The sequence below is a fragment of the Mugil cephalus genome, chromosome 4, assembly GCF_022458985.1.
Source record: "Mugil cephalus isolate CIBA_MC_2020 chromosome 4, CIBA_Mcephalus_1.1, whole genome shotgun sequence".
Taxonomy (NCBI): Eukaryota; Metazoa; Chordata; class Actinopteri; order Mugiliformes; family Mugilidae; genus Mugil; species Mugil cephalus.
Genome location: NC_061773.1, coordinates 8,886,696 through 8,910,348, shown reverse-complemented (window position 1 = coordinate 8,910,348; position 23,653 = coordinate 8,886,696). Strand labels below are relative to the sequence as shown.

Below are 23,653 nucleotides of genomic sequence, written 5' to 3'. Positions count from 1 at the left end.
TGCTTCTACGTTTTATTGCTACTATAGGTTGAAAAGGGCAAGAAGGTGAATAGAAGCAATAGAAGTACAGAAAGATGTTATCAGTTCACAGAATAAGATGATCATGGTTGACAGTGTTTCCCATTTCTACTTTACCATGCATTAAAACGGAAGCAAACGACTATTTTACATATATAGATACATGATATGGACGATCACCACCCCCTTCAATGTTTATAGTTGGTTTCTTTCATCATCATCAATACAAGCAAAATCCAAATATCCCCGCATCCACCCATCCATCTCTCCACTGCCTGTTCTTGAAATCTGAGTTCTTTCTCCCCCCCACGCCCTGGACATACATCTGGATATGAATTGTTTAGGTGTAATGTGCTCCAGATGTTTCAACGCGGAGGAAGGGGGGCAAAACAGAACATAAATAAAAAGCAACTTCAGCCTGTCACTTGGTTTTGTCTTTTATTTCCAATTTACATTAATTAAAACGTAACAAAAAACAAGTCATGATCATAATAATATAATAATGCTATTATTATTAATAATAGTACTATTATTAATAATAAAAAATGTACACAACCTCACGCACAAATGAACCCTCTGCACTGGCGGCGTAACTGGAGCAACAAAGTCAAACACACCTTAAATCTCTGTTACTGTGCGTGTGTTTCTGTGGGTGCGTTAAACCGAGGCAGAGGGCAAGCGTTGTGTGAGGGGACTGAATGGAGGAAGTAAAGGGGGACTTGGGGTTTGGGGGGGGGTCAACAGTCACAGAAATAAGGTGTGGGGGTGGGGACCTTCATGGCCAATATGAAATAAGAAATGTGGGGTTTGTAAACAAAAACATTAAGGGGTAAAGGCCTTAGTTTTATGTGTGAAGAAGTTTCTTTTGTTTGAGGTAGCTTTAAAACATCAAAACAAATCTTAAGAATTTAAAAAGAGTATAAATTTGTTCCAAATTGTTCGTCAGGGGCACATGTGTTTATGAAGCAGGACGGTGGGGCAGAGACACCCTGAAATCCCAAATCTGTATATATATGTATACACACATATACATATATATACATATGTACAAGTCACTACATATGAGTATGTGGTTGTTAAAAAATACAAACTGTTTTACAACAATAGCACCATTGATTTTATTATAATACACAGTCATTTTTGATACACACTGTGGCGGCAGAAACAGGAACACCTGCACCCTTCTATCACATAGCTACATTTTTGGTTTCAAAGAGATATGTATTCTTTAGTGGGTATGTCACACGAGCGATGGGGTGGTTAGAAAAAGAGGAGGAAGTATGAGAGGACGTTGGTGGATATTTTTAAACATGTGTAAGCGGGCTTTTTATTACTTAGCAACAAACTCAGTCCTACCACACCTGGGACCCAAACCTAGACAATAAATAAATAACACCGACACATTTTTTCCCTCTCTCTCTCGTTCCCTGGTATGTTCCTGTACTCTCCGCATACTTCCTCCTTCTTGTTCTTGGGTGTTGGGGGGGGGCTGCTGTTCACAAAGCGGGGGGTTTCTGGGGGAATGCAAGGTGTCCATGGGTGGTGGGGTGGGGGGGGTTGGGGGGGTTTAGGGGCTGAGCTGATTGGAGGCAATGCTGGGTGAATCACAAATGACAGTTGCTGGTGCCATTCAGTGCAGATATCCTACGGAGTTCAACTTGGAAAAGCACTTTTTACTTAGCAAAAAAGTCGCATTTAAAAAAGTGTCTTGATTTTTCTTTTTCTCTCTTTCTCTCCTCCTTTATCTGGTGTGCTCCTCTTTTACTTTTCTTTTTTTCTCCTCCAAATTTCCACTTCTTCTTTCTCTTCGTTTTGATCCCTCATTCTTTTACAAGAAGCAGACTGACCCGACATCGACTCCAAACTCCTGGTCGGGTCCACCAATATCCATGGGGGCAATGTCCACAATGGGCAGACGGGAGGTCTTCTGCGATCTGTATTCGATCACTGTCTTGCCCCACTGTCCTGTGTGTTTCTGTGAATTGGGAAAGAGAACAACAGCTGGTAAACAACCTTCGAATTCTCCAAAACGGCAATAGATGAGATTGATTTGGTCGACTGAACAGTAGAGTTGTGAGCTTTAATGTTTAATGTGTGTGCCAGTCACTGCCGGTCTTACCGTGCATCCGTCATCCATCACGCTGTAAGTGAAGCGGCTGTTGCCCTCGGCTCTGATCTCCACGTCGTTGGAGCCCTGCAGCAGCACGGCCTTCTTCAGGTTGCCTGTTGAGGCGTCCATGTAGGCCACGCTGTTCTTACAGTGGTAGGTGAGGTTCTGGGAAGCCTCAGTGGACAGCAGCCTCAGGAAAGTCATCTGAATGGCAGCCGTGTTGGGTGCCAGGCTGTCGTCGCCGTAGCTGAACTGTAATGAACAGGAGGTAAGGAAAGGAAACCATGAACAACAACTAAGAATTCTGTTATTATGGCTTATAATAATTAATACATGTTCATCTATCCATCCAGCAATGTATTTGTATTCATTTATGGTCATGTGTAGGTCCTCATTCGGCACTGGAAGTCAATGTTTCACAGTAAAGTAAGAATAGTTGTGCAACTTACGTGGAATCCTCCATTCATTGTCTCTCCGAACCAGATGTGTTTGCGGTCCTTGCTCTTGCTGGACCACCAGTTCTTGCGAGGGATGCTGGAAGGCTTGGGGTAGACGCAGGACTCCCCTGTCTCCATGTTGCAGAAGACCTTGATAGCATCGATGGTGCAGCCCTGGTTGGGATCAATCCAATACTCTCCTACAGACAGAAAAAAAAAACAGTGAAGAAAACACATCAGGATATTTATATATTAATGTTATGCCTCCTCTGTCACCGCTTCGAAATCTGACGTTGAAATTTTCACCATAGCCCATAACGTCATGGCATATTCTAATACAGTACAAAAAATTACTGTGAGTCCACTCAGCCCGCTCAGACCATTCAAACTATATTTAACACAAATCTTGACTTTACCAAAGCGGCGCTGCCGACACAAATCCCGTCTGCTTCACCACCCCAACCCAATTTAGCCAATTCATTTTGGTGTCACTCACCGCTCTTCCAGTCAGGGTGGCAGAGCTTCAGGTCTCTGCAGGTGCGAGCTGGGTTCTTCTTGGATCCCTCGGGGCTGCGGATGTTCTCAATCTGGTTGTTGAGAGATTTGAGCGTGGCATCGACCTCGGCATCGTGCTGACGGAGATTTCCAGAGGCCTGGTCAGCTCTCATGTACCTGAGAGGATCAGGAGACTTCTCAGTCTGACCCAGACCAGCGAAGGCTGACATATCAATGCCAGGGCCGGGGGGACCAGGAGGACCAGGGGGTCCGGGGTTTCCAGGAGGACCCTGAGAGAATAAAAAGAAAGATGTGATGGTTTTGTTCTAACAATCACTGCACTTCTGTATGCAGGAATGTGTGGAAGAAATGTCCTGTTTCCTCTGTCAATGTTTTCTGTCTTTCTAGTTTTTGAGTCTATTAACTGAACATTTAATTTATTTCATGAATAATTCTGTTCATTGTTAGAAGCATTTTAGTGATTCACCTTTGAAATCACAAAATGAAAAGTAGATACTACTACTAATTCAAATAATGACTCAAATAAATCAATTTTATTCTAATTATCTATACTGCAGACTTTAGAGAAATGGCAACCTTATTCATAATAAGGAATCTTTTATTCAAAGGGCGGAAAGATTAAAAACATACTATACTGGACATAAATATGCCATGTAAGATCTAATTATTTATGCTCGGGTTTTTCATTTCTTTAGCCTAATAGCATAATTTGCCTTAGTCATATTTGAACATTTTCATAAAACAAGCAAAACCACAATTTTTAGCAGCACATTGGTATTTTTATTGATCTTCCAACAGCCAGTCAAATAATGACTCAGGCAATTATGCTATTAAGCCAGCAACAGCATTACTTAGACCTGGTACTCATGATGCTGTTATGTTGTGTGAATCATGCACTCAGACTCTTGACATTTCAAGGAGTTTCCAGATGGACTTTTACAGTTCTGAGGTTGTTTTAAAATACCAAAAAAAAAAAAAAAAGGAAAACATGTTTGGTCACATATTTTAGCTTGTTCTAATTTTCAGAGGAGGATCAATGTAACAGATTAAGTTCTCGTAGATACTCACGGAAGGACCGGTTTCTCCACTGCGACCACGAGGTCCAGGGGGCCCAATGGGTCCTGGGAGACCGTTTGAACCGTCCTTTCCAGCGGGGCCAACAGGTCCAGGTGGTCCCTATGAAAACAGATGAAGATGTTAAGCTCCAAAGAAACTTGCAATTTGTATTTTAGTTCATTGTGATTTTCTGTAATTTTGTCAGCACTCACGCGTTGTCCAGCAGGTCCAGCAGGTCCAGTAGCACCCTGGTCTCCAGATTGACCCTAAACAGAGGAGGTGCAGTAAATATCAGAGGCCTGATGATAGCATGCTCGCAGTTATGACTAGAACCAGTCTGGATGCTTACTGGGGGTCCGGGGAGACCCTGCAGACCAGTGAAGCCTCTGTGTCCCTTCTGTCCTCTCTCTCCGGATTCTCCACCCTCACCCTTGTCACCACGGGGTCCTTGAGGTCCCTACAACAAGTAGAAAAACAACCTGATTTAACTTTGTCCAGCTGGTTAAGTGTGTCAATGAATGGCTAAACCAGGTCACAAATAATTCACGCAGGTGGGTTTTAATGTTTAAAACGACACATACGGGCATTCCTCTGGCTCCGGCAGGTCCTGGAGATCCAGCAGGTCCTTGTGGACCCTGAAAAATAAAGATAAAAGAAGCAAAGGCAGTGATGTACAGCAGCAACACTATGCCTGTAGAAATACAAAAATTACTTGTGGGTATCCTGGTATCCTTTCATATTGTGTTAAAACAAATGATGAATTTTGTTAGTTTTCCTTTTTAAAACTGATTAATAGCATTTTGCCTTCACTTGAGCCAGTCTGCTCTCTTGTCCTTATTTTACTTTAAGAAAAACAATATGCTTTGTTATCAGAGCTACCTGTATCTGGGTAATTAGTTTTCCTTGAGATAAGAGGGCACTTTTCTGTCCCGGTGACCCCTGAGGTCAAATATGTTTCCTTCTATTTCTATGGTGTAATTTAAGGTCCATTCGAGGAGCAAATTATATTCCAGTGCAACAGCAGACAACCCTAACTAGTGTTATGTAAAGGAGAGACTTGAGCACAATATTGAGATTTCTTAGAAAAGAGGTCAGCAAGGGATGAAACACTTGAGACATCCCCCTCTGTGCTCGCTCAGACAACACGCTCACTTTCGTCCACCTCACAGAAATCTCATTGCGGGAATCAAACTTTACACTTGAGCCGCAGGTGTTCTAGAGAAATCCTGTTGTACTGAGAATGTTCAGTGGAGTTACTACTCACAGACTCTCCTCTGTCTCCCTGTTTGCCGGTGGGACCAACTGGTCCGGGAGCACCGGGAGCGCCTGGAGCGCCTGGAGCACCTGCAGGACCAGTGTTACCACGATCACCCTGCAGAAAAGAGAGCAAAACAGTCACACCAGGGAAGATATGAACACAGGATAACTGCTCTCTACTAATAATTATTTATATACATACATATATATGAGCAAATAGCTCTGGAATTGTTAATTGATGGCATACGATTCATTTTCAGCAGCTAGATGCTTTTACCATTATTTTTAGAACAGTTGTAGGAAAGGATTGCCTGAATCAATAATACGTATTCCATCAGACCAGAAACCCTACTTGAGTCAGAGGAGATGATGTTTTTAGCATCAGGGACCAACACATTAAATTCAAATCACAGCGTCTTCCTCCAAAATAGAGCACTTGACCCGGGGCGTCTTGTGTTTCTCACCTTAATTCCAGTAGCACCATCTCTACCAGGAGGTCCATCAGATCCAGGGTTGCCCTGTCAAGTGACAGAACAACATAAAGTGTTTGTGGTTTGCACCTCCACTGAGCCAGCTGTCCTACTGAATACAGATCAGCTGCATAATGAACCCTGCTCCAGCAATGCACATTAATGACACGGTGTAAACACAATGCAAATGTATACATGACGCAAGTAGCAGTGAATTTTAATGGGCTTGGCCTGCAGTCGCAGGACAGAAACACTCCAGAGCCACTGGAACACGGACAATGTGGCAGATGTGAATTTGAGCACACACACAGGCTGAGTGTTGGATGTTCTCTGACCTCTCTGCCGGGCTCTCCAGCAGGTCCAGTGAGTCCAGGAGGTCCAACGGGTCCGGGGGGTCCACGGTCTCCAGGACCACCAGCCGATCCCTGCTTTCCAGGCTCACCCTGAGAGAAGAGAAGAGAACTTGTTATTATTAGACTTTGAATCTAGGCATCATGAATTAAACAGTGCGTCAACTTATCCTATGACTCAATGACACACACTCCTTAACATCACAGTGAATGACAGGACCCAGACAAGGTTTGCTCACTATACATCTTCTAATTGATGTAGCTGTTTAAAAACCTTGCATGCATACAGTCCTCAGGAGGAGATACGGATATTATCTCATTAGTATTCAATCTGCCAGATTCAGAAGTGGCAATCTCTAAAATCAGCAGAGAGCCACTTGGTCAGGAAATTGGACTGGGAAGCTTATAAATCTAATGTCATTAGTTTCGCAAACAGATATTACCATAATGCAGAATTAATGGCCAAACACTGCCTCGTCAGTCTACGTCTTCAAGATGCAACAATTTGACAACCATTGAACAATTAGTTGTTAAACTAAAGTGTTCTCCTCAACTTTAATTACATACAACTGGACAACCGCAGTCAAACCTTGTCATGTTTGGATTGGTTTAAAAGGCTAATATCATAACAATAAAAAGACCAGTCCATGATCTTATGAATTCCTTCATGTATTATTAATTTGGAAAGTGATGAGATATTTCCAAAGCACCACCCTCCACGTTTTGTTTCTCAGTGTAAAACCAGAAGCTTGGTCAGTTTTAGGAAGGTTTCCATCCGATTCTAATGTTCATATCTCATTGACTAAAGTGGATAACATTAAGACAGCATGCTTTATTCTCAAATATTGCTATTTGAATTAAACAAGTCATTTTTGGGACTTTTAGGTCTAGAAACAGACTGAACTTAGGAGTGAACTACAGCCCACAACAGAAACTCTACCACAAGTTCAACCTTATTTCTGTTATTAAAAGCTTATTCTCTGCTTGAAAGATTCCTGGCATCACTCCTAATTTCTTGGCACCCCTTTCATGCATCCTGTTGAATAATTCATGGTAAGGACGTACCGACAGAGATATAGTAAGCAGGGGATTCAGCTCATGTCACCTCTCAAATAGTGTGCATCCCACACTATCTGAGAGGTGACATGAGCTGCAGCTAGCAGAGGAGGTTTCGTGCCACATGTCATACTGGACATCAAACGGATTCACGAGGAGAAAAGCTCTGGCTCATGTGATCTGACAGTGGTCCAACTAGGACGGGGCAGGAGGACAGTCCAGAGCTGGTCTGTGGGTTTTCCACATTCACTTTGACTGAGTGACGAGTGAACATTAGGCGATGTGGTCTGAATTCACGATCATTTCAGATTAACAGACATTTCTCTCCTTTCAGCAGTGAAAGGGAAAAGAGTTTGTTAGATGCACTAGTGTGATGATTGCCTGTGTGGTTTGTTTGCTTCCACAACATGGTTGCGTTTGACTGAAACTCAATTTTCATGATCAATTAATCTGCACCTTATGAGAATAAAAGAGAATAGATTTAAAGGTGTTTTCTTTGCCCTCAGCTCTCAACCATCATCACTTCACTAAAGTCTTGAAATGTCTTGATTTGTTCGACCAACGGAACGAAGCCCAACAATCTGCAAACACATTTACGGCTGAATACACTTTGGGAGACAAATAACGTCGAAGCTCACACAGTGAAGATGCTGAAATTACAAATTATCTACGCGATTAACATGTTATCAAGAGTTCTTCATTCATTTTCTGTTGATGGATCAATCCTTTAATTGCTTCCACTGTGATGTTCATACCGTTACTACATTTCTAGTTGTCACCTCAGACCCCTGGGTAGGCATATTTTATTTTTTTCTAGAAAATAAACCAACAAAATAATCATTTAATGTAGATTTATAATTAACAGGTTAATCAACAGCAGAATTTGTGTCATTAGTGACATGAGATGATGAACACAATGCGACTTACAGAAGGTCCAGGCAGACCAGGGAAACCTCTCTCACCGCGCTGCCCGGGCAGACCGACAATACCGCGCGTACCAGCCAATCCTTGAGGACCTGAAGGACCCAGGGGACCCTGAGAGGGAAAGAAAATAACACAATTAATGTTTTTTATATGGTTTAAGAATAATAACTGAAAATGTATAGTGTTTACAAAAAAATTAAATCTCTAATGTCCTGTAATCTAATTTCCAGTCTGTCAAACCTGCATCGCCCTATCCAAAATATATACCAGAAAGAGTTAAATGAATACAGTGACAGATGCAATGTGCAGTAAAGACAAAAAACACTGAGTCTTAGAGTATTTTCTTTCAATATTTTGGTAAATACCCATTGCTGAGAGATAGATGAGAAGACCAACTAGTAACGTCCACATACCAGCACCTCTAAAGCTCTCTAAATAATATGTTACATATACCAAAATAAAACCACAATGTTTCGTGCTGTCTGGGCTATATTTATTTGAGCCCTGTTCTTGTGTTTTCCGTTTCTGTCCTGTTTCTCTACTCTTGCTTTACATCGTCTGTCACTTGCCTCTCCTGGGACTGATAGGACTCTCAACACCAATCTCCTCATCACCTCTCTTGTCTGCTTCATTCTGCCACATGTTCACGACGAAAACCTGACTCAAAGTGGCACCCGAGACACACCGTTCAGTGGACAGCCTTTGATGTGTCGATATAAGATTTTGTATGTATGTAATTTATAAGTAGGGGGGTGCCTCGCCAGCTATCTTCAGGTTGGAGAAGGCTATCATCTGTCATGCACTGTGTCATTATCTTGACAGGACTCATCATGTATATATAACAGGTGCATGTGTGCAACGTTGACTTTAGGTAAGGTAGAAGCCTGGGGTCCTCGCACCAGTCTGTCACTGGATTGTGTTGGCCTGGACTGTCTTATGTCTCAGTCTGCTATTAAGGTCAGTGATGGACACTGACAGCTCTGTATATTAATAGAAAGTGTGCCTGTTACTGATGAATTTGACTCTTAGGGCAGACAGAGCTACATGAATGTTAACAGAAATGCCGAAAACAATTAAACAAACACATTTAATCATTCTCTCATCTCTAGAGATGGCAGCCAGATAGGATGCTTGTGGGCGCCTGAAGACGTGGAGCAGGATGCAGGAAGCACCATGAAGCCAAGAAGTAACAGATCATGTTAAAGCCGGCGTCTTGCGGGTGTGATATGGGGGAGTGTGATTAAAGAATGGCAATACTCACAGGAGGACCGTCCTCTCCAGGATCTCCCTTCTCACCAGGAGCTCCAGCAGGACCACGAAGCCCAGCATCACCCTGTCTGCCTGGGGGTCCACCGTCTCCTCTCACACCCTTGGGTCCATCTTTACCAGGAGGCCCAGCAGGACCTGAGGGTCCGGGATTACCCTAAGGAGGATGACATATTTTGTGGGAAATAAAATCATATGAAGAAAATTAAATCATCTATGTTATAAAACTAATTAATTGTTGAAATTGAAACCACAGTGGAAAACAGGGATTCCTTTTTATTGTTTTCATTAAAGCCTGAGCATCTCTAAATAACCTCTCATGACACATACTTTTTTTCCATTAGCTGTCTTACAGGATACACAACTCTTTAAAAAATATTCTAAACAAACTCCAACTGTGTCAGAAACACTGTTTGAAAGTGTAGGTGCTGGAATAAGAGGAAGTGTTTGCAAATTAAAAAGTTGACAAGGCAGCAGAAACATGCCGGTGTCTCGTTTCTGTTTCTTGTTTGTTCTGTGGCAAATGTTCTTGCTTGTAAGACATAAAATATCTACAACCTATATATATATTTGTTCTTTTGCGCTATGAACTCGGTGGGACAGATGCAGACTGCAGGGTTACGAGGACACTGAACTTACATTGGGGCCAGGGGGTCCAACACGTCCAGCAGCTCCAGGGAAACCAGTTGCTCCCTAGTAGAGAGACAGAAATTTAAGCAAAGTCAAACATTTTTTAGACATCGTGATGTTTTATTGTGACGAAAGTATTTTCACTTACAGGAGGTCCCTGAGCACCACGAGCACCTTTAGGTCCAGAAACACCTGTAGGACCCTAGAAGAGAAAACATGGTGTGAGTTAATGGCTGTTTCGTGCTTTATTGGGGGTTGTTTGACTCAGCTAGTTTTTGTTCTGCCTGGTGTGGCACATTCGCCGACAAGGACGGCTGTCACCCTGACTTAATGTTAAATCCACCACGAATGTTCAACAAAGAGGAAAAAAATAACAGTACTGTACTATAGCATTTCCTCTTTGTCATAGGCAAAGACACAGTCAGTCAGTGTCAGTCTTGCTGTCATATATTAAAAATAGTCCTATAGGCTGAGATTATCCAGTGTTTTTGCTATGAGCCTTCATCATCCTGGGTTCAGACAAAGTTAGTAAAAATTATGAATGTTTTATTAGTAAAAAAAAAAGTTTTTAGTAATACTCACTGCAGGTCCAGGGGCACCGGATGGTCCTTGGGGTCCAGGGGCACCAGCATCTCCCTTCTGTCCAGATTCTCCCTGCTCTCCCTTGGTTCCAGGCTGACCGTCAGCACCCTGACAGAAAAAAAAGTAGAAAATACATTTTTAAATGGCCTATCGGTTTTCTGTGTTTCTTGTTTCTCCAAAATACAAATGGAGAATAATTACAAATGTATGCTTTAAACACGGAGGAGGAGATGATTCATTTGTTTTGTTTATTTTTTTTCCATCAGAAAACTTGATTGCGATTGTGGCAGCCTCAGCAGCAATTAGAAGTCAAATGCAGACTTCAAATAAATAAATAAATAAATATATATAAATATCTGCTGACATTTTAAGCAGCATTCAAGTCTACTTTCAGTCTGTGTGGTGATGAAATGCGATGTTACTGAACAGTCTGTGAGCTGTGAACCACAAACGATTTAGACACCTTATAGTGTTATTCACCATGACACAAACTCAATAATTAATCATAGTGCAACCTTGAGGGGAAAAAAAGATAAATTGTGCTGTCACAATTTCATATATCAATGAAATCCATTTGGAAGGATGCAGCTTATTAAAAACATTTATTTGAAGTCGGTCTGGAGTCTTTGGAAAAAAACAGTATTAATGACTAACGCGACAACTTCTGGCAGTCTACACGCCAATCTCTCTCCACAGAACAATACACAGAGTAAACAACACACGTGTACGACACAAACACATCGACTTGCATTGATTATTACCAGGGCGAGATATATATATCTGCTATGTTTAAATAAAATAATGAAGTCGATGCCTCTGAAAAACATACTTCGATAAATTTAATTTCCATTGCATACTCGTGGTTCAGTGTGTTGAATGACACATTGACACTTAAAGACTTTATTTTTAGATTCTTTATAACACGCCTGGAAGGGTTCTTTAAATAACATATGGATTATGTTATATATGCACATATTCATATTATTTCTATTCTATTTTCTACTTCTATTTGTTACAATTTAAGTTAATATATGTTGAGTGAATACTCATATATTTTTTATTTTTTTTACACAGGGATGTATTTAAGTTTTCTGCAGAGTAGAAGAGATGGCCACAGTGTTGCGTTTCAACTTACAGGGGGTCCAGCAAAACCAGCAGGTCCAGGAGGTCCAGTCTCTCCCCTGTCGCCCTGAGACGAAGGAAGAGAGGTAATGACAACTCAAGAACTCAGGCCAAGTGAAGAAATCCATGATGTGTCAAAAAGGAAGACCTTGCAAATAGATAAACTCTGCTCGGAAGATGCTATCTGCTATCTCTAAACACGACTGCTTCTAACTGAGAACTGACAAGTGAACAGTGTTACATTATTGGACATTTAACAGGAGGAGATAAACACCAGTATCTACATGGGTCTTCCTGTATTTCAAAGTACCTTAACATGCATTAAATTTATAAATTGGTGGCTTTGACAAACTCTTATTTAAAACAGACACTGTGAGACTTACAGGAGCACCGCGAGTACCAGGAGCTCCAGAAGGACCAGCAGGACCAGATTCACCCTACAAGCAAACACAGGGACAGCATGAGCAACCCACATCGAGCTGTCAGCAGCTGGTGTGGATACACAAAAAAAAGAAAAAAAGAAAAACAAACAGAAAACTAGTGATAGGAACTTGTTTACACAATCAACTGATAGTGAATGATGGTTTGTCCAGGACATTTTCAACTTACTCGAGAATAGCTGATTGGTTCGTTTTAGAGCGTGACAGAAACGCTACTCACCTTCTCACCATTGGGACCAGATGGACCAGGAGGACCAATGGGACCAGTGAGACCCTGTGACAGGACACAGTCAAGAGTTGAAACATTTCAAGGAAAAACGTTTGAACCAGCACAACAAGTTATATTTAGTCTCAAAATATGAAAAAAAATGAAAAGATAAAAGGAAATCCACTTCAGCAGACAGTTCTGTCTTCACTCATTATAACCATGACAATCACTCACTCTAGCACCATCTTTGCCAGAAGCACCTTCGGGTCCTTTCTCTCCAATGTCACCCTGTGGAGATAAAATAAAATAAATAAAAAAGTCAGTCACCTGGTAACAGGCATTAAATTCAAATTCAAAACTTAAATTCAAATGGAGAGATGTCTTCACATTTAACGCACACACACACATACTGTATATATATATAGTCTTGTCTTTGTCTTGGTTTGTCTCAAGCTGGGCGACGTGTTGTAGCTATAAGAATCTCTGACCAGTGTGTGCTTCATTTGTATGAATTTGAATTGCTTCAGTGTGCATCATAGTTTTTGTTGGTTGACTGTTCCGTCTTTAGCGTTTAGCGTCTTTATCCGTTGGTTCTGCTGCCTGTCACTCAACTGCACATTTGCTGATGCGTGACAGTAACTCTACTTGGACAAACCGCCTGAAATGTGTTGTCAGACACTTTCAGTGTCATTCTGCTGCAGATGGGTCAATTGCATTAACATTTTTAATTGGATTCATCATGATGATGGATGATCACGTTCATTCTGACAGCCCTAATATATATTAGTTAATAAATATTAACTCACTCTGTCTCCTTTGGGGCCAGGAATGCCAGCAGATCCTCTCTCTCCAGGCATACCCTGCAGGCCGGGGGGTCCCTGAGCTCCAGCAGTACCAGCAGGTCCAATGGCTCCCTGTTGTGGATCAGAAATGGGTTAGTGACACAGACACAGACAGAAAAGTTGCATTGAGTAACTTTAAACACGTGCTACAGAAGTGAGATCTGCTTCCAAAAACCAAGAATTGTTTTGAGATTGTTCACTTGTCACATTACAGATTTTCTTTATTTATATATGAGGCAGAAACACAAAACATTGAGCTGTCATAAAGTAAGAAGACATTAAAAAAAAAAAAGAGTCAAGGTCATCCTCGTCTGTTCCAGGTTATCAAAGAACTGAAACTGATTTTCAATTTTCAATGAAGAATGAAACTGTTGCCAACTGCTTTTTTTTCTTTCCAAATCTAATTATTACATGAGTAGAAATGTTGATCAATTAAGTTTATAACTTGAAAATTCCACGTGTTCCTTTTAACGGTGGATTCACAATTAATTCTGTATTGAAAAAGAAAATATTTATTTAATTTTTCAAAGACAAAAAAATACTGAATCAATGCAGGCTTTGATTTTTTTTTTTTTTTTTTTTTTTAAAAAGTGGATCCAACAGGCAGAGACTCTCCTGGTCAGGAATTAAGTCTTAACCACAGGGTCACACAGCTGTGATGCTCACTCTGAATACTTTAAAATGAGAGTCGAACTTAAGGGGAGCGATGCACAATGCATCTCAGGAAAGATATCAGTCTTTTTCAGAAGCCTGCTTTCACATCTACAGACTGTCTGTTCATCCCTCCTCCATCACTGTCAGCCTCCCACTCATGTCAGCTCTATAATCCTCACCCTCTCTATCCTCTTCTGTCTGACTTTAAGGGAAGAAAACCTATGGACTGGGATTAAAATCTGACCAGATAACAAACCAAAAATGGGAACTGCAGCAGCTTTGAGCCTTTCCTTTAATCACAGTTCAGTTGTGACAAATAAACTGCAGTAGATGGTATTTGGTGGCATGAAACTAAATGTAAAGCTTGACTGGAAATACATAATGTAGAAAATATGCTTTCAATAAAATATGACAATCTTTGAAGATAGGAGACTGAAGTTGGTCTGGATTCATTGATAATAACCCCGCTAAGATCTCCCAGGATAGTTAACTGTTTGGCCCGGCTTTGTGTGATGATGGACAAAAGAGTAACAGCAACATATAGTGACACACATAATCTGAGCACCATGGAGAGCACCACCAGATTCTGACTAGTCTGACTATGCAAGGCTAGATTTTGGCAACTGTTGGCGCTATAACCCCTAGGCCAGTGATCCACAGCCTTTTTAGTTTTGCTTCAGACAAAACTATATCTACTTAACACACTTTGTCATTCTGATCCTGAAGCAGCGATTCTGAAGAACACAAAGCAGAACTGAGGGCAAAGTCTGAAAGAGCAGTCACTTTCCACTCTCGGTAATCATCTCACATCAGGACACCAAGGCGCTCCTGAGTTAATTCACGGTTACAAGACAGGATGATGATCATCGAGGAAAATTGAACGGAGGTGCTGTTTCTTGACGCATGTATCACATAGATTATTATAAGATTGTATCTGTCAGGTTCCTGAATGCATGAAATGTACAGTACAGTACCCGGAAACATAATGTACCGAGCTCAACTCACAAACACCTGAGGCAATTATTATTCAAAATCACATTCTCATTTTCTGCTGGTGAATGTGATAAGACTATTAAAAACTGTCGCTCAAGTACCACAGAAACATATTTTCCCGTGCGCCCGAGGGAATCATGTTTAATAATTAGAAAGCCTGCCCGTTCTGTGGCGTGCTGCGCTCACCTTGGGTCCGTCGGTTCCAGGAGTTCCGGGCAGACCTCTGGGTCCCTGCAGACCTTGAGGACCAGCAGCTCCTCTCTCTCCGGGGAAACCGCGCTCTCCCTGGCAAGTGACACAATCATCAGAACGCCTCACAATCATCAGGCCAAAGCTCAGTGAATTGCGAGGAAGACAGCAAACTTACTCGGGGTCCAGTGGCACCAGCGGCTCCGCCCTCTCCGGGAACACCCTGGAAGAAAAAGGCAAGTTCAGAAACATGAAGGAAGTTGTTGGACTACCACCACACTACTGCTAGTGATTTAGTTATATTGTAGATCAGTGTACGGCAGTATCAAGCCAAGTCAAAAATACTAGTTTAGTTTTAATTACAGCAGTTCATGTAAAACCCAGAGCCTTTCCATTTGTGCTGATTGAGAAATTATCAGATGGAATAAGAGAAACTAAATAGCTTAATAAAACATAAGTTTACACAGGCGTTCAGTTTATTTTTATGAAACTAAAAAGTGTCCTAAAAGATGACAGATTGTTACAGGGCCCTTGTCTTTCTGCCTACAACATAATACTGCTACTGCTTCCACCTGTGACCTTACAAGCTACATATGTGTCACTAGAACGTGCACCAACCTGGTCTCCAGGCTTTCCTCCCTCACCAGGGGGGCCAGGTGGTCCAGGAAGACCCTTAGAAAAGAAGAAAATAATTAAACAAAGCATTATAACAACACAAATTCATTTAATGCAACAAATTGTTATGTAGCACAAAAATCCCTCCAGTAACATTAATCACTGAGGGCAGTGAGTTCAAAGCCATAGACTAGTAACTGCACATGAAGCGCAGTTTCGCATGAATAAAGTATATAAATAAATAAAGCATTTCTCTGCGTTGCTTACAACACACTCTGCAGTTTGTGTATTTCTAACCACACACAGAAATGCTCTTAATTTGTAGGACTGACTGTTATCTGGGATTGTTACTGAGAAGCGTGGCCTAGTTCTGTCCATATTGATTTTTGCCAGGCTCAGTAAAACACCAGCAAATAAGCTGAGCGACTGGAGTTTTTATTTGTAGTCTCGTCTAACAATAAAGAAAAGGCTATAAGAATATTTTCAAACAAAAGCTGCTTTCACGCAGACGTTAACAGGCCCAGTTAAGGTGAAGGTTTGTGATGGTAGTCTCACCTGGAAGCCTGAGGGACCGGGCTGTCCCTGCTCTCCTCTCTCTCCAGCGGGGCCCTAAATAGACAAGCCAAAATCATCAATCACACACATTATATTCTATCGGCAAACGCATTTCAGAAGAATTCACACACTACATTTTTAACTTAAGTGGCTCTTTTATAAGTTGACACAGTCTTCAAAACATGTTGAATATCTGTGGGTAATGCTTTGAGCGTCAAGGACTTTTCTTTTCCAGACACACCTATCGTAGAGGGAGTCTGGGAAATGGAGATACTTAAAAACAGGAAAGATAATATCATCACTGAAGCTATATTGAGTGGGATAGGGCAGACAGAGATACGTACACCAGGGCCTGGGGGGCCAGCGGGTCCGGTTTCTCCATCTTTGCCAGGCAGACCCTGAGATGAGGAAAGACAAGAGAGTGGAAGGAGGCATAGGAGGAGACACATAGACAGATATCAACAGTTAAACCAAAGGTGACGCTATTAACTACGTAGACATCTGATAGATATAATCGAGCTTTTCAGCATGGTTCTCGTGTGAATTCAGAAGTAACATTAGATTAAAGGGATTCACAGTAGCTACAGAATATGAATCAGCCCATCTGAACAAAAAGATCAAATGAATATGTTTAATGATTAGGAGCTTCCAATAACAATGTCCATTTAGATAAAGAAGAAGTCACAGCCGACGTGTAATGATGTACCCATCTGGTTTCCATACGGTTTTGTACAGTTTTAATTAATGCTTTACATTTTTAAATCGGTGTGTCAATCGTGATAGTCTATCAGATGAAATGAAAACATGATAATTTAGGCTGTAAGCTTTTAAAATTAAATTAACATCCATTTGGAAGGCGAATTTGAACTTACCCTCAGACCAGGAGCTCCACCCAGTCCTTTCTCACCAGACTTTCCAGGCTCACCCTAATAATAAAGAAACAAATGTAGGATGAAGTATGTAGTATGTAGTCATTCCTCAGTGGCACTCCAGATAATGTATTTTTAGTATGGACATTTATGCAAATAAAGCTATCCATTATAGTATATAGGCTTAAAATGAAATGCTACACAGAGGACAGTTTTTACACAGCAGCACATCTACTTACAGTTGCTCCCTTGGGTCCAGGGAATCCCATCACACCAGGCTGTCCACGGGCTCCCTGTGGCCCAGGAGGTCCGGGGCGACCATCCTCACCAGGAGCTCCCTAGTACAGTAAAGTCAAAAGCAACTGTCAGGGAGGACAATTAAAAACAAGAAAAGTGAAGTACAGTTTCATAATCTAAGCTAAGTAAAGTAAAAATAAACATGTAGCAATATAATTATGAAGAGAGGATTTTGGGTGGATATTTGGCATTATGACTATCGGATTGGGGGTGAGTAGAGAAATGGTGGAATTCATTTTATTAAAATGTATTTTTGTATTTTTTTTCCCCTGCAGCTAAATGAATAAATATACCTCAGGGGGGGTAAACCAGGTAACCCAGGACACGCCTAGAGAATACAAATAAAACAATCCCTGAGTCATAATAAGTCAGTCCATCAGCCAGCCAGGAAAAAATGAAACAATCTTCTTCTTAATCTGTAATGTTTTCATGTGTCATAGTCTCTGAACAGCAAACGTGTGAATATTTAAAACACAAATAAGTTTTAATAAAAATTAAAAAAAAAAGTGATCATAATGTTGTATAGCCAGCATAAAAAAAGGTGTTTCTGGTTTAGCCAAAAAACATCAGATGAACTGTGTGGGAGAAGAGCAACAAAACATTCACCCTTTTTCAATTAGACGACATGATGAGTGTTTATAGGAGGAGCCAAACAGACTGTATGAAAAAAACAGTGTGTACATAGTGTACATAATTGAAGATTAAGTGTTATCATGAAAAATAGGAAGCCGTCTACAAAGCAGAGCACCGAGTGAAGTTGATGAGAAACGCCTGTGCTCTGAATCCAGTGTGAAATTTGAAGCAATCTACGGTGTGAGGCTGGTTTATAATGGGCGTATAAATCTCCTGCAATTCAATTTGATGAAACCACTTATGAGCAGCTCTGATGAGAGCACATTTGGTACAATTACGCGTCTCCCCCTGGTTGTTCCATATTTGACAACAAAACAACAACAACTGCGCAGTTATTTCTGTTGATCAACAGCTACACAATGCTGCTGCGAAAAGAAAAAGAGCACTTACGGAAGGTCCAACTTTGCCTTGAGGACCGGCATCGCCAGGGCGTCCAGTCAGGCCCTGTCACAGAAGAAGAGCAGAAACACAGGCGACATCTGAATGAGTCATCAGACATCTCAGGGCAGACATGTGCTTTAGAAAGGTGGGAATGAGGAACATATGGCAGTGTGGGGAACCGAATTTACACCTCTGATTGGTCCTGTCTGAAGGAAGCAGCAATTCAGTGCCTACTGTTGGAAATGGAGAATGGAAATGTGATGGGAGCTCACTGAAAGTAACTTATGAGCTGCTCAGCTATTGTTAGAGATTTAACTGATATCCCGAGGAGGTACAAATGCTGTTCAGTTAAAAACAACAACAACCTGTGATTGTCAATTGTAAAGATGAGGAATAATTTCATTTTCTCACCTCTTGGGGAGTACCACCCGCACTATGAAAACACTGGTTCTGGACAAGGTTTGTTGACTCTCAGAGGATCCTTAGCTTAGATTTAAAAATCTTTAAATCTAACAGATTCACTAATCAGTAAGAAAAAAATCTGGAGGTATGTATTTAGAAATAAATTAAATTAAGAGATCCAGATAACCATCTACACACGTATGTTTCTATGTGTGGTAGTACCAGTGTAACACACACAAATCTCAGTCCTAACTGTTCAAATTGAATAGTAAGTAATGTAGGTGTCTCTGGAGGTGTGTGTTAGATTAAAATAGACGGGAGCCCTGGTTCTGCTTAATCGATAGTAATACCACCAATACTATTTTTCAATTGTGCAGTGCAGTCCTGACCAGCTCCAACCTTTCAGACCAATTCATTATTCCTGAGAAAAATCTTCTGTGTTTGAAGTTAAATGAAAATAAAAAAGTGTACTGACTCTGATTTGACAATTTGGCTTATTCTGATGTAAAAACAGTGAAATTGTTTGAATCTAGTGGATATGCTTTTATAACCAAATGTCCCATATTATATCTGTGAAAGACAGGCAAGACAAACTTACCCTTGCACCAGGAAGACCAGACTCTCCAGGACGACCTGGGTCACCATTGGCGCCCTTGGGACCACTGGCTCCAGGGGGTCCGCGCTCACCGGGGGCTCCCTGTGAGAGAAAGAAGAGAATTAAACCCGAGGCCATTAGTCAATGACTAGGACGTCGACTCAATTCTCAAACTGCAGAGGAAATGAGTTTCCCTTGTAATAGTGCGAAGGAGTTGCTGGAGATGAGAAGATTAAATTCTGACAGATTCATTTTGGTATAAATGAAATTGTCCATGGGAAGATAATGTTAAATGGGATACTGACTTTGGGTGATATGAGACACGTAGGTCAGTGGTGCATGATGAGCCATACTGCCATCTTGTGGTCAGTCTGTGGCATTACAGATGTTACTGGAGACTACAGTGAGCTTCAGTGAAGTTAAAAAGAAATTGACATTTTTCATGTTGTGATCTTCACAGAAAAAAATAATGTATTATATCCTTCGTTAGTTTATTAGTCTTTGACACTTAGAGGCTGATCTGAGTTAAGATACAAATCCTTGAAGAGGAACACAACTCATTACATGCTTCACTGACCACATCATTTTAAAATCCGTAAGCTTCTTTGTGCCATTTAACTTGGGTTGAGAATTATTTAAGTCAGTGAGGTGAGAAATAATCTTTCAGAGATGTCATCAGGGGCAACCGGGTCAATGAAATGCTCAGATATATCTGCTAAAACGATGTTAATTGCATTATTCATTTGTCGTACTTTGTGCTCAGTGCAGTGGGTCCAAATGTGTCTCTGAAAGTAATGTCACTTAAGATGTGACTAAGAATTAAAAATCAGAAGAACATCAGTTTATTTTAGGGGGAAATTATTTTAAGATTCTTTCTTTATTTCCATAAAAGGCGAGATTATTCTCCTGCCAGACAAAATCAGTCTTTAAAGAGTGATTTCAGCTATTAATTACATTACTATAGTTCTTCCATGAACTATGATACTGTCACTAATGCTCGCTCTTAGTTGGATATTAACTGAAAAATACATTCATCTTATTAATAATGTAGTTTTATGATGGGGTGGAAAGTTTGTCAAATGAGGCAAAGTGAACCTGATTTATAATTAACGCTTGCTATTTTTAATAATCCAATTAAGATAACTGGGTTAGTCACTGCTAATGTCAATGGTAAAATGCCACTTGGAGTAGATGCAACACATTATTTGCAAGTTTTACAGATTTACATATCAACTGGATACATGTTCTTAGCTCTTTTCTTTTCTTTTTCTTTTTTTTTTTTTTTACCTAATATGTGGATTTGCCCAAAATGAATCAGAAGTAATTTTCTCTGTCAGAAATGAAATCTCTTCTTAGAAGTCTCAGTGCAGCTGTGATGGTACTCACCTTGAGACCAGCCAGACCATCTTGACCAGGGAAACCACGGTTACCAGGAGCTCCCTAAACAGACAATACAAAATCACTGAATATCATTCTTTTAATATTTGAGGAAATGTCCAGGTGATGTCTGATGAAATAAACTTTCACGTATAAAACATTAGGGGAGGAAACCTTTTAAAATGATGACGTCTGAAAATCTACACAAGGCGATAATCTACACAAGAGCAATCTATGCGCTATAGTAGTCTTCCCAAGCAGCATACGTTTTTAAGATCTAGAAATTAAATGGGTCTGAACGAATTTGATGGCACTTACTCTCTCTCCAGGAGGTCCAAGTGGTCCAGCAGCACCAGGCTCACCTCTGGGTCCTCTCTTGCCTTCTTCTCCTTGTGGGCCAGGTGCTCCCTGAAGACCAGCTGGTCCCTGGAAAAATCATCAGAAAAAAGACTGTCAGTTTATTTATACCAGCAAATAAATGAGTTAATATATAGGTAAAAATATGGGGACGCTTATTATTTTGGTTCATTATGCAGTTTTCCTTAAAACTGTGTAAGAAATACAGTTTGAAGTGTCAATGTTATTTTTACATATTATATTACATGACTGTTTTAATGTGATGAAACATCTAAAAATACTAGTATAAGAAGACAAAAACTCACAATTTCTCCTTTGGGTCCAGCCTCTCCCTTGAACCCTGGAATACCTGGGTCTCCCTAAATGGTAACAAGCATTCAGACAGACAAAAGAAAGAGAAGAACGGATGGAGAGAGAGGATGGGGTGATGATTATTAATTAATATTATTAGCTGTTTCCAAGAAACACAGCTCTGACCAAAAGCGTTATCTATTGAAGGAGAACATACAGATGTTCCTTTAGGCCCGAGAGGTCCAGTCGCTCCCTGAGGGCCGGGGGGCCCACGAGGTCCAGGGAAACCAGGAGCACCAGCGATACCAGGGGCACCCTACAGAGAGAAGAAGGAGAGGGACATGTGTAATCTGTGTAATATTGGAAAGGGGCCAGCGCTATGAAACCATCAGTGATAGTAGTGTTCACAACTGTGAAATGCAACTAAAACTAAGGCCCTGATTTACTAAAGGTTTGCATTTGCAAAAACATCATGACATGCACAAACCGAAGACAAAGCTGATTTACTAATGAGGCGCAATGAGGGCTGTATCTGTCAAACAGGCAAAATAACGCACGCAGTCTATTGAGCATATTCCGCTTAATGAATATGCAGATATGGGCGCTTTCCCACAGAAGGCACATAAATATTGAGCGGAGATGCAAATTATTATTTAGCGCACGCAGTGCGATTTACCAAAGTTGAAAGTCTTAACGGGCACTGGGGGTGTAGGCACAATGAAAGGCAGAGAGAACGAATAATTTCTTCTCGTCATTTTTGGAATGACAGAAGCAAATAATTGAGACATATCGCCTATCCAGCAATGCTATTTTGGAGTCACCTGTTTCATTTGCTGTGGTTTATTATGAGTGATTTTATTCCTTTGTTGTTCTTCTTACGTCTTGCCAACTTTTCTTAATTTCATGCGGTCTCCTTCTTGTTTTCCCCACAACATTAACCTTGTCACAGATAGACTCATATATTACGCTTCTCCTGGTTATGTTAATATTTCTTTGTTATAACTACAAAATATATTCATTTGCCTCTTGCAGTATCTCCAATTTCATGGTTCCAAATTTCATTTTGCATTTTTGCTCAGTCTGCTTCCCCATATTCCTTAGCCGGAACAAAATCCTTATTTAAACAGGACGGTCTCGACTGCTTTTGAGCCTGTCAATTGCGCATACATAGTAGATCACCCACGACACACAAACCAACAGCAAACACAATCTATAACCTTGTGCATGCAATTTAGCGCCCCTTTTTTGGGATCTAAGTAAATCAGACCCTAAATGTCTTATGAGGGTTTTCACAGTGTACATTGTGTAAAACCAACTGTGAGAATACCTCACGTGCAATTTTATCATTCAACAGCTACAAATAGAGAAACAAATAAGAAACTTACAGCTGATCCTTTAGATCCAGGGATACCATCTGTACCAGGGTTGCCCTGTAAAGAAAAAGAAACAAAATAAATATCACTGCAGTATGTACACCTATATTATGAACAGATGACAACAAATATTGTTATCGATTCTAAACTTTCTTTTATTAAATATAGATTTTTTATCGTATCACTTACAGAAGCGCCAGAAGGTCCAGGAGATCCAGGAGTGCCAGACTCTCCACGGGGTCCCTGAGCACCCTCGGGTCCACGAGCACCAGTAGGGCCGGCTTCTCCCTGAGCAGCAATACAGAAGAAAGACAAGCAATTAAGTCAGTATTCATTCAGAGTGTGTATATGACAAACATTAAGTTAAACAGACAAATTTCTGAAGAATCCAAACCAAACAAATAATAGTCAGTTGAATAGAACTATGAGGCAGAAATACATTAAGGCTTTACAAAAATGTGTTCCAAGCTAAAAAACATTTCTAGAGTTTATGTACCTTTGTAAACTTGTATTTAGAAATTCAAGTTTGTACACGTACAGAAAAGAATTAAGTGTAGAAAAATCTATGAAGTAATTAACATGGAGTCAATGCAAAAAGCTTTTCAGGTAAATTACTAACGTCAATTTTTTAAATTATTTGTAAATATCCCTTACAAAAATTAAAATGAAGCATATTGTCAATTATTTAATAACGTTTTTTGTCCCTTCTCCCTGAAAGACATTTGAACTAGTTACATGTGAGCAAATATTACAGTATAAATATACACCCATATATTGTAAATAAATGA

At 40.5% G+C, this 23,653-nt stretch overlaps 1 protein-coding gene across 2 annotated transcripts in view; it reads right to left on the bottom strand.

Annotated features, from left to right (window-relative positions):
- Window positions 1–1,111: 1,111 nt before the first annotated feature.
- col2a1b (collagen, type II, alpha 1b) overlaps window positions 1,112–23,653 on the bottom strand; it is a 40,412-nt gene continuing 17,870 nt past the window's right edge. For both annotated transcript variants that reach the window (XM_047582123.1, XM_047582124.1), the window contains 36 exons: window positions 23,055–23,153; window positions 22,878–22,922; window positions 21,710–21,808; window positions 21,507–21,560; window positions 21,163–21,270; window positions 20,854–20,907; window positions 19,471–19,569; window positions 18,480–18,533; window positions 17,399–17,497; window positions 17,163–17,216; window positions 16,635–16,688; window positions 16,291–16,344; window positions 15,739–15,792; window positions 15,299–15,343; window positions 15,118–15,216; window positions 13,249–13,356; window positions 12,677–12,730; window positions 12,455–12,508; window positions 12,178–12,231; window positions 11,808–11,861; window positions 10,673–10,780; window positions 10,239–10,292; window positions 10,100–10,153; window positions 9,456–9,617; window positions 8,198–8,305; window positions 6,200–6,307; window positions 5,859–5,912; window positions 5,402–5,509; window positions 4,719–4,772; window positions 4,487–4,594; window positions 4,350–4,403; window positions 4,150–4,257; window positions 3,062–3,350; window positions 2,578–2,765; window positions 2,138–2,380; window positions 1,112–1,993 (listed from right to left, as the gene is read on the bottom strand). In XM_047582123.1, the coding sequence (XP_047438079.1) occupies window positions 1,847–1,993; window positions 2,138–2,380; window positions 2,578–2,765; window positions 3,062–3,350; window positions 4,150–4,257; window positions 4,350–4,403; window positions 4,487–4,594; window positions 4,719–4,772; window positions 5,402–5,509; window positions 5,859–5,912; window positions 6,200–6,307; window positions 8,198–8,305; window positions 9,456–9,617; window positions 10,100–10,153; window positions 10,239–10,292; window positions 10,673–10,780; window positions 11,808–11,861; window positions 12,178–12,231; window positions 12,455–12,508; window positions 12,677–12,730; window positions 13,249–13,356; window positions 15,118–15,216; window positions 15,299–15,343; window positions 15,739–15,792; window positions 16,291–16,344; window positions 16,635–16,688; window positions 17,163–17,216; window positions 17,399–17,497; window positions 18,480–18,533; window positions 19,471–19,569; window positions 20,854–20,907; window positions 21,163–21,270; window positions 21,507–21,560; window positions 21,710–21,808; window positions 22,878–22,922; window positions 23,055–23,153 (3,342 nt within the window). In that variant the 3' untranslated portion in view covers window positions 1,112–1,846. The remainder of the gene's footprint in view (window positions 1,994–2,137; window positions 2,381–2,577; window positions 2,766–3,061; window positions 3,351–4,149; window positions 4,258–4,349; window positions 4,404–4,486; window positions 4,595–4,718; window positions 4,773–5,401; window positions 5,510–5,858; window positions 5,913–6,199; window positions 6,308–8,197; window positions 8,306–9,455; window positions 9,618–10,099; window positions 10,154–10,238; window positions 10,293–10,672; window positions 10,781–11,807; window positions 11,862–12,177; window positions 12,232–12,454; window positions 12,509–12,676; window positions 12,731–13,248; window positions 13,357–15,117; window positions 15,217–15,298; window positions 15,344–15,738; window positions 15,793–16,290; window positions 16,345–16,634; window positions 16,689–17,162; window positions 17,217–17,398; window positions 17,498–18,479; window positions 18,534–19,470; window positions 19,570–20,853; window positions 20,908–21,162; window positions 21,271–21,506; window positions 21,561–21,709; window positions 21,809–22,877; window positions 22,923–23,054; window positions 23,154–23,653) is intronic.